At 39.0% G+C, this 15,787-nt stretch overlaps 1 protein-coding gene across 1 annotated transcript in view; it reads right to left on the bottom strand.

Moving 5' to 3' along the window:
- Positions 1–232: 232 nt before the first annotated feature.
- Positions 233–15,787, bottom strand: part of ACOT12 (acyl-CoA thioesterase 12) — a 30,884-nt gene continuing 15,329 nt past the window's right edge. The window contains exons 7-15 of the mRNA XM_050912804.1: positions 14,777–14,896; positions 13,239–13,389; positions 10,977–11,032; positions 10,525–10,585; positions 8,973–9,056; positions 4,021–4,154; positions 2,462–2,590; positions 1,222–1,348; positions 233–373 (exon numbers count right to left, since the gene is read on the bottom strand). Coding sequence (XP_050768761.1) covers positions 233–373; positions 1,222–1,348; positions 2,462–2,590; positions 4,021–4,154; positions 8,973–9,056; positions 10,525–10,585; positions 10,977–11,032; positions 13,239–13,389; positions 14,777–14,896 — 1,003 coding nt within the window. The remainder of the gene's footprint in view (positions 374–1,221; positions 1,349–2,461; positions 2,591–4,020; positions 4,155–8,972; positions 9,057–10,524; positions 10,586–10,976; positions 11,033–13,238; positions 13,390–14,776; positions 14,897–15,787) is intronic.

The following is a 15,787-nucleotide window of genomic DNA, read 5'->3' as shown; positions in this document are numbered from 1 at the left end:
ATCAAAAGCAGAATCTGTCCCTTAATCTTTTTAAAATTAAAAATTGAATTTAGAGCCTAAGGCCTAATCTTAATTTGATAGAAAATGCTTGTACTAGATATTCTTAGGCTCAAGCCCAATATTGGCTACATGATCCAAAGTAACTAACCTGTAGAAAAATGATCAACACACATGCGCGAATTTAAACCAGTACTGCTTGATAATCTTTAGAGGTCTATTCAGAAATCCATTTTTAACTTGAGTACTTCCTGCTTTTCAGCTCCAAGAACTTTATACATTCCAAAGCAGTGTCTTCAATGGATTTTGATGAGCCAGTAAGATTTGCAGCTAAGTAAGGCATAACACCTGATGTCACTTGATTGAAGTAACACACCTGTTTAAACAAAAATAAATGAAACAAAAAAGCCTATGGATTGCAATAGTTAGCCATTTTTTGCAGAGCCTAGATGAGTATCAAAGTTTTTATGGGTGCGAATAGAAACACATAGTGCTTCTGAAACTGAAGGCAAATTATTAGCAAAAAGAGCATGCCTTTTCTACAGTACTTTAGTGATCTCAGTGTCCTCACTACTGCCAGGTCCTCAAGCATCTGTAGGTAAATGTACACAGCAGTGCAGCAAGAAACGTTATGTGTAACCTCTTAAATATATGTGCTTTATGAACAAAGCTGTTGCCTGAGAAAAGAATCCCAGCCACCGAGAGCTGCTGAATGTTTTCAGAAATATATTTTCTTAAATGAAAAAGTTATAGCCTTCCCACAGAAAAGAACAAAAGAGGAACGTTGTCATTGGTCCAGAGATGGGATTCAGATTGCCTAATTTCTGACATACGAAAGTTAGAGTTAAGCGTTTAATTTGAACTAATTCCTTGGACTTCCTCTGTAATCAGTGAAGAGAGATGGACACCACCAGAGACCAGTTTAATGCATGCCTTCTAGAAGCGTATTTTAGGACTGAATGAATGACTGTCTGGAGGTGCCTGGCCATCTCCAGTGCTTAGTTTAGTTTTCATTCCTAACATTCGGATTGGCCAAAATTGGGCAAGACAGATTCCACTTTGTGGAATAAACAATGTCTTAATAACCACACTGGACCCTGGGGAAACAGACTCCTTTTTTTGTTGTATTGCTGTTACTGTTCTAGACTGTCAGCTCAAATGAGATTATATACACATGTAATACTACAGGAAAGGAGACAAGGTGAGCTCTGCAGAACTACTCACTGTACAGGAGCTGTTGCTGTCACTGTAGATCTGGAATCCGGCACAAAGGATTTCACTTCTGTGGTATTCTGAAGAAGGCGGCATAGATGTGAGGGTAACTGACTTCACAGCTACTACGTAGGGCTCACTGCAGGGCAAGGGGAAGAATCAAATATTTCTTCAACAAGATGTTGAAAAAGATACATGTAAATGACTACAGAGTATGCACAGCTATACCAAAGATGTCATTTTCATATGAAGACAAACAAGCTCCTGTATGTTTAAAGATATATGTTAAAAGATTCAGCTCTCTTGAATCTCATTAGGGCTTTGTCACAGACTCCAATCAACAAGCCTTCTGTGGAAAGCCACAGAACAATCACCCACATACAACACATTTTTTTTTATTTATCCTGCTCTCCACGACCCACATTTACAGAATCAGGGCCTAGGAGCAACCCTTACTAACAGGCTTTACAGTGTGGCCCCAGCAAAGGTAGACATGATTCAATTCCCATATCCAGGGGGAAAAAAGCAAGCTCAGTACAGAATACTGCCTTTTAGAAGCAATGTTCTGTTAACATGAAGAACTACTGAATATAAGAAAAGAAACTGAGAATAAAGAACTATAAGATACACCAAATGGTCCCATTTATCCATGTTTCATTATGCAAGAACAAAAGGAAATCTAATGAAAAAAAAAATCAATGTATGTTAAACTGATCAAGGGACTTTTTAAACCAAATTCAGCAGCAAAATTTACAGATACAATAAATGCGTCACACTGAGGTTTCAAGAAAGGCCAAGCACTTCCTTCAACAAGAAAATCTCCAGAATTCCATTAAATGGGATTACAAAGTCACTTAAAACAAACAGACAGACAAACTCCCAGTTATGTGCTTCAGCACATTGACAAGCCCTCTGGGACATGTTTTCTTCCAAATTGCTTGTTTGGAATTCCGGCCTATTTTCCCTCATGACAGACCACTCCCAAAGAGTCACTATCAAAGAAGCAATACTGGACTATGCTACACATTTGTGATGCTCTGAACTTACTTCATTGCACCTTCATGTTGCAAAACAAACCTGGTTGTGCAAACTCAGGCATCAACATACTGTGTTTTAAATCAGCTACTAATCTCATTTCTTAAAAAATAAAATACCATCTTTGTCACCTGACGACAGGCCCAGATGAAGGTCAACAGTAATCAAAACTGTGGCTCCAAAGTGCCCACAGTTAAACTTGAAATTGCATACTCACGTTGGCTTACAGGGTTGCCTTTGAGACACCAGAATCACGAAGTCTCTGGGTTTATGGCCAGTCATGGCTGGAGATGTAACATAATATATTTTCTCATCTTCATTCACAGCCTGTAGGACCTCACAAGTTCTGCAAATACATTTAACACACACATGCAGACCTGATGTATGCAATAGTATCTTTTACAAAAAACACAGTACAAACGTATATTCCATCCTAACATTAAGCCTACAATTTTCATGTTCAGGCAGCAAGGAAGAGAGAGAAACGCAGAGTGAAAAATTGAGATTTTCTGCAACACCTCATCTGACACCACCTCTCTGTCCCACAAAATTGTTAAAAAGTGCTGCGAGGTGCTGGAGCCATGTCTTAAAAGCATATCTTTTGCGTACTGTCGATTCCTGTTTGGAATGACATTAGCTTGCACGCCATAATACCTGCTGAATGACCAAACGTCCATCTGACACACCACAGGAAAGACAGTCAGGAAACATCTGTAAAATTTTATTCAAAGTTGTGTTCTACTCCATTCAGACAGGGCCACCTGGGTAGGACACACTCTTTCACTGTCTTGGAAGTACTGATCACTATCTCTGAGTTTTCACTACAAAAAAATGTCAGAATTCTCCTATACACTGGCAGCAATTGATTTATTTAATTTCAGCTTGTACTGCCTCAGCAATAAACACTGCTAAGCCGATATTCCATTTTGACCAGTCAATCAGGCTTCATGGTAGTCATAAGAAAGCTGATATTTTTGGCTGTAGATATGGAAAATCAACATAATATTTCTTCAGATTTCATTTGTTACAAGTCATAAATTCAGCAGAGACTGTAATTTTCAAATATCCCTAAGCTTCCACTTTCACCCTCTGATAAAATCTTTCAGGATACAATGACTAACTGAAAAAAGCTTCTCCTTTAAGGGAATATTCACCAAATCAAATTAGTATCATATCAATTCAATTGTCTCCTCTCATTACTCTACACCATACAAGGTAAATAAAAAAACACCTTTTACAGCAATTCTGAAACCCACTCCAATTCAGATACACTTTATAAGATGTTATTTTTCTTAAAACATGCATTTTGAAGAACCCCATTTCTTGATTTATCACTTTGACTGTACAATGAAGCTGAGCATCAGTGTCCCAAACAACACAAATATGAAGGAGTCCACAGCTTTGCCTTACTTCTTACTGAGAGCATGCACAATATATCCACCTCAAGTTATATGCAACTTACTCAAGTTAAACCTTTTAACATACACATGTCTAGGCACAGAATTATGTTCATTTTAGAAAAGGGTAACCTCTGTCCCAGCTCTCTCTTTTGACAGTCCAGGGCAACTGTATTTTAAAATCAGACTAAAGAGAAATTAAATTTTATTTTTAAGGTAAAAAACCCAATCCATACTTTGACTAATGAATCTTTAATGTCAACTTCTTACAGCAATTTCTTCTTAATTAGGTAGAAAAGTGTCAACATCTCAAAAAATATTTGTATCAGTTAAGGTTAGTTGTCAGTGGATTTGAACACTCTTAAAGGTAAGTTCTTACGAGAAATGTTTGTCCCATTGTTGGCGGAATGTGAAGTCAGACAAAAGGGAGAAAGCTAGATGTGGCGGTATCTTCACTTGCATTTCAACTTTGAGTGACAACACATCACCCTCCTCATGAGTCCATATTTTTATCTGAAAAAAGTGAACAACATATTAAAACCAAAGAATGATTACTATAAATATTTTAACACTTACAAATGTTACACATTTAGGACTCAAGCAGATTTTCTCAGGAGTACCTATGAAACTATATCTGACAGATGAAAGGCAGATGAGTATTCAAGATTAGTTTTACATTAAAATACAGCACAATGTAATATCAAGTACACTGACAGTGTAGTGACATCACACAGTTTTAATTACACCTGGTTAGGGATAGCTGAATTAACTTGCAAGTGGAACTGAATGAGCTAGAGGCCAGTATGACCTCTTTCTCACATTATACATATATAGTCTCTAAATACCCTTCACACTGCAGGTGCCTTGGGAAAAAATGAGTTATTTCAGTGTATTTTTCTTCTGTCAGGACCACGTAGATGTCATCGCTTTCGTAAACAACAGCAGATCCACTTGGGAATGAAGGTGAAACCTCTTCTCAGCCTTGCCATAGAAAGTCTCCTCATAGAAGGCTCAGTTCACTAACCCCAAAAGCTAATGGGGCAACCTGAGGACCTCATGCAATTCTTTTTGTGAATTTGGCATCAGTGGATGGTGGACAGGAGATTGGACTTTTTAAACCTGGGCAGCTCAGTACCAGTCCAGAATTCCAGCATTTTCTTAACCTGGCCCTTGAGCCAGGTCGAGTTACAGAAATATGGCATAAATATGGGAGAGCAAGGAAAGGCAACATACAATTTCTTAGGAAGGAATGGAAGGAACTTTATTAAGGTAGGTTTATGTAAAGTATCTAAAGGTGATGGTTACTTAAAGCTTTTCAGAAATTTGAAACTACAGAGTAGAATCCATTGGATGTGGCACCAGTGAGCAGGAGCAAGCTGGAGTGAGGCCACACTAGATGTGACAAGCATCCCTGCAGTATGTGTGAGACTTTATCAAAATAAGACAAACCAAGCAACTGCCATCCCTGCCATCTGGATTTTGGAACGTATCCAGCAATCCTGCACAACGCAGCTTTGGGGAGCTTATCTAGAGACATCCAAAGCAGACCAGATTTTCACAAAAGCACTTTCTAAGCTTTAAGAGGGATGATTTTGGATGATATACTGCAGTCCAGTAACTTGTCTTTAATTAGTAATTAGTAGAGTTCTACTACTTCAGCTCCCTTTGTCCATGCAAATCAGTCACACATTGGCCTATGCCCCCTTCCCCTAAAATGACTCAACATTTCTCTTTCCAAAGTATCTTTTTTTTTTCTCCCCTATTCTTTACCGTGAAGCAGAGCACCCGGAGTTAACGATATACTAAAAAACTATTTCAAAACATAGTTTTGCCTCTCTTGTCCCACACTTGCAGTATCTTGTCTTGATTATTTTGGGTCTATTTCTAGTCATAGGCCTAAACCCTAACACAGAGAATTCAAAAGGAACAACCTGCACATAACAATGTACACACGATCCTTGCAAAAGAAGGACTTGGCATCATCCAGAAACCCTGTATAATGGAAGAAGATGGGTACAAGAGAGTACTTAGAATTAGTGGACTTTATTCCCAAATTTTAACCTGATGTGCTAAATTGCTTCTCAAATCCTAGAAAGTTTTAACAGATTTTCATTTTTAAGTGATACAAAATCCATAAGCTTCATCATCTCTGTTGCTTTTTTTTGCTATATCAAAAATTAACAATCTTTTGGTTAACGGTGCATTTGTGCAACAACACAGATTTTGTATATTTTCGTATTTTCATGTTTTGGAATAGGAAAAAAACCCTGACATAATCCAGCAAGCATCTTGCTGAAGTAAAGTTTAGTGTAAAACAAAAGGCCTAAGAGCTTTAGCAACCAGCTACAGGATGCATGGATCAATATTGTTCTAAGGCATAGAAGAGAAATCATGTTGTCTTAGGAGTCTTCTAGATTTGAAAATCACAAAACAAAGGAGGAGGTGCAGCTGTTAAAACATCTCTCTGCTAAGTGAACATTGGCAAGGCTAGATTATTACTATAGGCCTACAAGTCTTGTGGCTCTATGTCGAAGAGCTCACAGTGCCACCTTCTACCTTCCAAAACTGCCAATCAACTTGGGGTCCTTCTAGTTCCAGGGAAAACGGAACAAATCCTCTGCATATAGAGAAGCACATGCTGCTTTGCAAAACCTAGTCACTAGAATATTTCACCCCAAAATACTGTTCAGTCTAATGTCTTTGGCAGTCTCCTTTCCCACCGTATGACTGCCTTCAGGCAGAGCACTGATCAGCACTACCACCTGATTCGTACTATTTGTTCTTTCAGCCTCTCCCCAAGACACCGTTTCATGGACACTGAAGAGATCTGTTTGACTGGAGATGCTGCTATGCGTGTCTATCAGAGAAAGCTAAGTAGTTGTTCTGTGTCTACACTGCTGTATACCCTAAGTACAAGGATCAAGACCTTGTGCATGAGCGCAGAGAACATAAGACTGGTATGATGCGCGTGTGCTGGCCTGTAGTGCTTAAGGAAAGATGATGTAATGTTCTGAGCTAGTTACAGTTTCTTAAGGGATACTCCCTTGTGCTCACGTTTGCAAAAGTGACAAAAGTGAGGCTGGCAGAAAGGCTTCCTTGGAGCTGTATCTATACCAGCATTTAGGGACTCTAGCACACATTTAAATTTGAGTGGAGGAGCTGTATAGGTAAAGTCCAAGATAGGTTCCACTCTCACTTTCTTTACCAAAGAGCAAATCTAATCCACCTAGTGCATTAATTTAGAGGTAAGCACACAGTCACATATGGTGACAAGTGCCTAACTCTGCCTACTGCTGACATCCACACTTTGTCAGCAGTCGACCTTGTGCCTGCAAGTAGATGTTAAATAAGAAAGAAGACTTACTAATGGAATAAATTGTACACAACAATTGAAGCGGCCTACAATCACAAGCATGGTTTGCTATCACTGTTCACCGTATACATCCTCCCAGAAAAAAAAGGTCGTGTGCTACCGTGGATCCCTGCCACTTCTTTAAGGAATAACTAATGATTGACAATGCCAGATTATGCAGAAATGTCCAGAACAATGGGAATGGATGGATACTCTCCATCCATTGACAGCATCAGTGTGATTTGCATCCTACATCCTGCCTGAGATTTTGCTGGATTTAAGATACCTACTTCAATTACATGAAAGAACAGCTAGAAAAAGTTACTCAAGATTTTCCACTAGATAAAGTCTAAGTGGCCTACATGCAGATCTTAGTATCAAGACTATTTTAAGATACCCAAAAAGGGGAGAAAGTTCCAGACTCCAGTACTGGAAGGTACCTGGTGGCTTCCTGAGAGAGAGAACTAACATCATGCTGTTTTAAAATGTCATCCAGAATGTGCATGGGTTTTGGTTTTTTGTATGAAGAAATTTCTTCACAACATTTGGTGCTGGTTCTATTACAGGTTTCAAGCATTTATGGTTAAGAAAGAAACTGAGATTGTGGCAGTCTCAGTGGATGCAGAAAGCAAGTTTCACATGGATAATTACACAGTCTTAGAGGCTTGAAAATAAAGCTCAATGTTTCAGTCTGATTGTTTAAGCTTGCTTTTTCTAGCATGAGTGCTCTCTGTCATTTATTTGGCGGAACATTGTTTACTGAAAGTTATTGACCACTGGAACAACCTACACATGGAAGTGGCAGATTTGCCGTCATTGGAATTCCTTATGATTTATATATACTTTTATTCAAGTAGCTTATTGACTAGATGCAAGAACCAGTGAGTGAAGTTTCATAGCCTGTGACATGAAGCAGGTCAGACTAAAAGATTGTAACAGTCTTTTCTTGTCCCAAAACATCTCTGAATCTACATAATCTTAAAGTAATCTGCCAGTCACTAACCATATTTCAGAAACCGAACCATAACAGATATGTCTCGATAGTTTGGAAAACATGCACTGCGACTAGGTTAAAACTGAGTTTTCCCACATAAATTATCTTGCTACTGGTTTTCTTAACAGCAACTTCCTGTCTTAAAACTGGCTTACACAAGATTCCTTACTGATTTTGAGCTTGTAACACTGATTGGTGAACAGAGAGGTGCTTTGCTTTCAGGCTTTTGTAATTTTATAACAGAGAAAGGGCAGAAAGAAAAATACCTGAAGAGAAAAACATGCATAGAAAAAGAGTCAAGTGGTCTTCTGAGAAGATAGAGGCTGAAAAATATGGTATATAAATTGCTGCCACCCGCCGACTGGCAGTGTCCAGTTGGAACTATCACAAGATAATGCCTGCTACTTAGAAACATCTCCCATGCTGCAAAGCTGTTAAAGGCAGTATATTACAGATTGCTGCACACATTTTGCTTGTCACAGTGACATAAGAAGTCCCACAGATCATCAACAGGCCTGCCTAAACAAAGATGTCCAAGTTTGGTGTTTTGCTGAAATCAAACAATTTGGCAAAACCACAGAAGCACATCAGTTGTGGCAAAGAAAACATCTCACAGAAATGAGATATGGGTTTGTTTGCGCTTTTACACTCTGCTGTGTGTTGCTCAACAAGCCCAGCTGACCAGTTGCTGGCAAGCCGGCCCTTCTGGGATCCCAAGTCCTATGTTCACCAGCCATTCAGACCATCTTAGAAGAACTCCATGGCACCTCCAGGTTGCATAGCACTCTGGACAATCAGAAGTTGCTTTGCAACATTTCAGGGAAACTCTGGGAGTTTGGGTTTTCAGCCCTAGCCACAGTAAAACCAAACACTGCCAAGCCAATGTATTTATTTACAAATGTAAAAGGTTGCTTTTCTCTGCCCACCTCTTATGGTGAAACATAACTAAAGTGGCTATGTAGCTATTCCACAATTATGCACTTACATCATCCAGTGTACTGGTTATTTCCCATCCTGGTTTTGCTGCTAGGTGTGTCAGTGCAGCTATATTGCTGTAACTCACATATGCCTGAAACATAAGATACATTTCTGAAAATGAAGGGGTAAAGGTACATTTCACCAAACGTTGCAGAAATGAGATGCTCTTGTTCTATCATTACCCCTCAATCACAAACAAATGTGTATTTTCCTGTAAGTGTTTTCCTTCCAGAAAACACAGTCCAGTAGTTTCTGAATTAAATACCTTCAATAGCTAGATTATGTGCTCACATGGCTGTCGGCAAAACAACCGTAATTAAACAACAACAAAACACTACTTTCGGCTTCTCCAATTATAAAGCAGTGCAGAAAAACTGTGACCACCAGAGAGATAATACAGGTAACCTTTCAGACCACTAAATTGATGGTTTTGTCCATCTTCCTCTCAGGTAATTAAAATCTACTAGAAAATTAACCTTTTCATTGCTATCAAGCTGTGGTCTATCTTGGCAATTGTTTTACGCAGCAGGCTCAGAGCAGAAAAAGTGCAAATATATCCATTATTTATGCTTGACTACAGTGGATGGAGTTCTCATTTAACCACTGTATAAACAGAATACAGCCTTAGAGTCTTTAATGACAGGTTTTAATTTAATATTCAATAAATCTTAAGTAAGCCATTTTTATCATTGTGTGCATATTTATATTTATTGTTTTGCAGAAAAGAAATGCTGCTTTAAACAGTGGAGATGCCACTGTTAACAGCAGATCACTTCCTGCATTATAATTCTCATTTATTTTTTCATGTAATGGAAAAAGATGCAGTAAAATTTCTGGGAGCCACTGAGATCTTAAATGCAATGAAAACTAAGCCACAAAAATTCAACACTGAGACAACATTTAGGGTGTCTATAAATCCAGCTAAATTCAGGTTCATCACTATTCATTTCATGACACAGGCACATTCTATGGGCTAGCATGTCCAAGCCAGAAACACGTACCACTTGATGCATAGTATCTAGGAATGAACATATGTTTTCACCTCTCTTTCCCATAGAAACAAAGTTTACGCTATTTCACTGTTCATCTGTCTGTTGGTATTGCCATGTCTCGCCCCCCCACTGTTAGCATTTACTAAATGGTCTCCTCACATTTTGAGAAAGTCAGTGGCTGGATAAAGGAAAAAAACCCAAACTAATTCCTCTACGGGAGAATTCAGCTTTTTAAAAGCTGGGGACACTGGGATATAAATCTGCAGGAGACCTTACAGCTCGGCTGCTTAAGGGACCACTTGTTAAAAGAGTCTACCTTAAAGACATTTTTTTATGTTTTCTATGAAACTTACTCTTAAATCAATAGTGAAGCATCTACTCTCTTTTCAGAAGAAAAAACCTGTTCATCTTATTACACATTTATCCATTCTTCCATGACTATCATAACACTTAAGTACAAAAGGTCCACTTTGGAAACTGATACAGCCTGTACAACTGTTTTACCCAAAAAGTGTACAAATACACCATTTTATGCAAGTAGACAGTAGGACACGACCTATAGATTACCTGGTTGCTACTCTCCCAGGGATCAGAAGGTTTGTCTTCTTTAGCAGACAGCATGCATTTTCTAAAACAAAATCCAAAAGAAAAATAACAGCATGAATTGGTTCTTTACACTTGCTTCTATATATGTTAGAAACAATCACTTTTATAGGCTGAAGTGTCTTCTAAATACTTTACAGATATTTTATCAATTTTCAGTTGCAAGACAGGTTTGCAGTAACTCCTTTTTCTTGCCAAGAAAGATGGGGAAACAAAAGGACCTAGCGAGCAAAGTATTTTTGAGATGAGTAGCCTCTAATAATTTCAATGCAACTCAGGCAAAATTATTTGGAAAGTTAAGAAACGTAACAGTTACATTTGAGGAGACTTTGACTACTTAACAAATGATCAGTTTTTTAGAGGACACATTAAAAATTAAGTTTCCAAATCAAGTTCTCCTTGTAACCCAACTATACCTGGCGAGTCGAATTCTCCTTCGGGCAATAGCTCCATGGTATCGCCTCATACCATCCTTTATAAAAAGTAAACCAGACAGTAACACATCTGATTATTTTAGGACACCCTCTAAAAAAAGACAACTAAAAACTATTTCTTACAGATGGACAAATGCCAGAGATGTATTACAAATAAATAAAGAATTGTAGTCTGTACACTGAACTTTCCCCAGATTAACCTGAGTCAGTGATTCACTTTTGACTTGACAATATTCCCTTAAGTTTGCAAAAACAATCCAGTAAAGAAGTTGTAACACAGTAGCATACTGCTAGCACTAGGTCCTAAACCAGTGGCAGCTGGGCAGTGCACCACACACATTCTATTCTTTCTAAATGTGCCACCCACCAAATAAACTATTAATCCAATTCATCATCATCAGACATTCAAAGCACAAAGGAAGCATGGAAGAATTCCTATTTTAGCACACGTGGATCTGGGACACAGAGCAAGCACTGTGCAAATGGATGTGATCTGCCCTTCAAGGTGGCAGCTCTTTCCCTTCCCTTGTTATTACTCTGCCAGGGCGGAGTTTTTTCTTGAAGCACAGAAGTGATCCAAGAGCATACACCACACCAAACTGCATTAAAGGTCAATAGGACTTATTATCTTGAAGGATATGCCACTTTGGAAAAACCTTCTTTTTCTCTGCTTTTAAGAGTTGACATGTAGCTTCTGGAATAAGAATTTCCAAATTAGTGCATCTCACCCTTCTTTAAACGAAGGACTACATAATATTTTTTGAAGACATCTCTTGCCTGTTTTGTAGAGCGCTGCCATACCAGCTGTCACTTTCAGTCAAATGACCACTGAAAGTTTAAACTACCTTGAAAACACATGAATCTTCCCAGATTTGTTTGCTTGACTCTGAAGGAATGGGTGTACATGTTCCTATCTTGACGCTTAGCTTGTGGATGCCCTTCCAGGCAGGTGTTTAAGGGAAGCACTGTTTTTCTGACAGAAGCTAAGCTGCTATGGCTTTTTTTTTTTTTTTTTTTTTTTTTAAGAGGAAGAGTCAGTTTTTCCTCTTGGAACAGTCTGTAATGGGCAGTAGTGAACCTTACTGCCTCACCTAGTGCATAAGACACTTTGATTTATTTGTCCAGTTGCCATCCTATAAAATGTAAGTTCACTGATGCTAAATAATCATTTAATTTCTGTCTGTGCTGGCTCTCTAAAAATCTCATAATTGGAGCAGTAAGGTTAATGACAGGTGTCGTGGTTTAACCTCAGCTGGCAACTAAGCACCACACAGCTGCTTGCTCGCCCTCCCCACCCAGTGGGATGGGGGAAGAGAATCGAAAAAAAGTAGAACTTGTGGGTTGAGATAAAGATGGTTTAATAGGACAGAAAGGAAGAAAATAATAATAATGATAATAATAAAAAATGACAATAATAATACTAAAAGAATTAGACTATACAAAACAAGTGATGCGCAATGCAATTGCTCACCACTCGCCGACTGATGCCCAGTCAGCTCCTGAGCCGCGATCCGCCCTCCCGCCCAACTCCCCCAGTTTATATACGGGGCATGACATCATATGGTATGGAATATCCCTTTGGCCAGTTTGGGTCAGCTGTCCTGGCTGTGTCCCCTCCCAACTTCTTGTGCCCCTCCAGCCTTCTTGCTGGCTGGGCACGAGAAGCTGAAAAATCCTTGACTTAGTGTAAACACTACTTAGCAACAACTAAAAACATCAGTGTGTTACCAACATTATTTTCCTACTAAATCCAAAACACAGCACTATACCAGCTACTAGGAAGAAAATTAACTCTGTCCTAGCCGAAACCAGGACAAAGGGTTTACAAAAATAACCATATCTACTGAACTCTTAAGAGTTTCAGTCAGTTTTTTGCTGTCCGGGCAGCTTCTAGTCAGTGAAGATTGCACAAGACAGATACAGACAGGTGCAAAAATCTGCAAAAAGCAGATTCTTCTTCGCTATCCATCAACTAACTACAAAATTTCTAGTGATCACTATTCTCCACTGCACCTCTCAGTTTTGGGTGACTGAAGTTAACAATGACAAATTTCTCACTCAAAGGCAAACATTTCATTTAGAGGTTTTCTCTTCTGCAAGAAGATGCATTTCAGTGCATCGCCCTGTTTAGTCCTTGCTTTCCCAGCAAGGTTATAGTGGCTGGCTGTGTGACATGCAGTGTGCTGGGCTGGACCACATAATCTCATGTATGCATTCATCCTACTCTTGAGAATGAGAGCTGACCTTTGTAGTGGGTTTGATTCTGGGGAAGGTGAGCAGCTCTCCTTTTTCATTTACAGTGTTAAAAATGAGAAATGCGCTGTTAATATGCCGTGCTTGGTCCTTGATCCATTCTTCACAGTTATAAGCCTCAACATGGACACCAACCTCCACACTGAAATAAAAGTTTAAATTAATTATTGAACTACTACAAGTGATGCAGAAGCAACGCTGAGACATACTAAAAAGGGCTGCTGTACACCTTCCTGTGTGCAGGAAGTCTGACTCAAATACCTTCTGTAGCATACAAAATAAATCACTCAGTCTGGACAGACACATTTCAGAAATAAAAGGTGGCATTAGCTAAATAGCATTAATAAAAAGAGTGAAAATTGAGCTAAGCAGCAAAATATGAACACCAGTAAGCACACTCTGAGAACAGACAGCAAAAGTGAACAGGATGACATCGATTTGACATTCAGCAGAAGCATAGTATGAAGGTAATTCATGCCCTGCTAGCATTCTGTGGGGACCAAATACACCTACAGAGAAAACAGTCATAGAACAGCAATGCCAGGATAACATTTGTCCTGTGTACAGAATTTGGAGGAGGAATTACTTTAGCTTCTGCCTTCTTGTAGCTTGTCTTGCTACACCTCTTGCAACTTCTGAACATGTCCTCCTGCTGCAATAGGGCTCCACATAAGCTCTGTCACACCCCTGGCATAACCAGAGGGTCTGTTGGCCCACAGCGCCATTCCTGTAGACAGGGAAACAGCCTAGCAGAGAGGTGCTATCCCTTTGCCAAAGGTCAGAGGACAGTCATTCTCTGCGAGGCAAACACAACAGTAGCCCTAAAACTGCAGAGGAGATAGGACATGCATAGAAAAGAGAAAAAGAGAATAACCATTAGCAGGCAGGAGCTGTGCAAGATTGGTCAACAGCCACACCACTAAATTCCAGGAGCAGGCGTTCAGTCTGCCAAAATCTACGTTTCACGCTTACAGTGATCATATATTTAACTAAAGATAAAATTTCAGCATGGGCTGTAGTCATTTATTCCAAACTGCAACTGGGAAAGCCCCACCTCTGTGTACACCCAAACCAACACTGGGAAGAAATAAACAAAACAAAGCATGAATTTTGCCAGTAACCAGCAATAAATAGAACCCAGATCTGTCAACAGATGCCAAGACAGGAAGATCCTGGCAGCAAGCTGTAGTGTTCTGAGGAATCAAAGATGTGGGACCAACTCATCCCTTGAAAATCCCTGAATTTCAGAGTGATAGTTATGATCTGAGTTTGCAGGATTAGCATTTGGTTACAAATGATCTTTAAACTGAGAGTGAAAGTCAGAGAATAAATTTTTAAAAACTTTCACTGAGAAAAGTAAAAAAAAAAAAGCATATACAGACAGTTATAGATATAGATATATCCCTCAAAGCCCCAGCTGAAAAATAATTCATTCAGTAACGCAAATCCTACTGATAGCTGAAACCTGAAACACGCAATTAGGCTGGTGCTGGAGAAGTCAAGGAAGACAAGCAGTTGAGGAACTTTACCTATTCTGAAATGTATTGTTCACAATTGCATTGAAGACAAGGCGGTCACCCACGATGGATGGTCCCCAGAATTTAAACATATTGACTGATTTCAAGACGGGATATGAACGACAAAGGCGGCTGAAAAAGACAGCAAGAGAGACACAGAGCAAAACATACAGTCGTGTTAAAGAACCTCCTTTGTTAGGTTTGAAGTGGGTAGTGATTAGAGCAACAAGGTTTGCACAACCTAGAAGATCACTATATTACACTAATTTATTCCATAACCCACTGAAATACAGTTAACACGTTCAGCTCCAAGAGCATATAATTAGAGCTTCAAACATAATAATACCACTTATGTCATGCTGTTTCATTTTCAACACACTTTACAAACACCAACTAATTAATTCTCGCTGCTTGATACTACCTTCTTTTGGAGCCAGACCACGAATCCCTTACCTACAGAGTAACCACTTACTTCACAGAGTTTCATTAATTTCTATATTACTGCGTGGGGAGCAGGATATTGCTCAGTACGTAAAAATGCCAGATCATAAAGCCTTTAAACAATTAAAAGAAATCTGAGCAGAAAGGTTGAGCACCAGAAACAGCGTTCAAGCAAAGCAAAGTCAGTCTATCTATTCTTTTTAATATTTGTATTTTTTTTGCTTGTTTGTCAGATGTTTTCTGCCAGTGTTATGCAAAATAAGAATAAAAATCTACTCATATAACTGCCAAATGCATAGTTGTTTTTGGTTTTTTTTTATTTGGTCTGGTTTACTAAATTATGTGCAGTTTGCCACTCGTGCTGAGCTGGGAAACTTATCTTTGCACATACAAAGGGATAGAAAGATGTTGAACTCATCACTTATCAATTCAGAAACACAGAACTGTTGGCTAAATTTCAAAAGCTGAGGGCACAATAGTATATTACAAACACACAGATCTTAGTAATTCTGTTCCCTTTGTCCTTCCAATTGCATAGTGTGTCCGCTCACCTGTCTTTCCTTATTTCAGACCTGATCCTGT

Source organism: Gymnogyps californianus, chromosome Z (genome assembly GCF_018139145.2).
Source record: "Gymnogyps californianus isolate 813 chromosome Z, ASM1813914v2, whole genome shotgun sequence".
Lineage (NCBI taxonomy): Eukaryota > Metazoa > Chordata > Aves > Accipitriformes > Cathartidae > Gymnogyps > Gymnogyps californianus.
The sequence above is the reverse complement of the archived record's forward strand: the minus strand, read 5'-3'. Positions and strand labels throughout refer to the sequence as shown.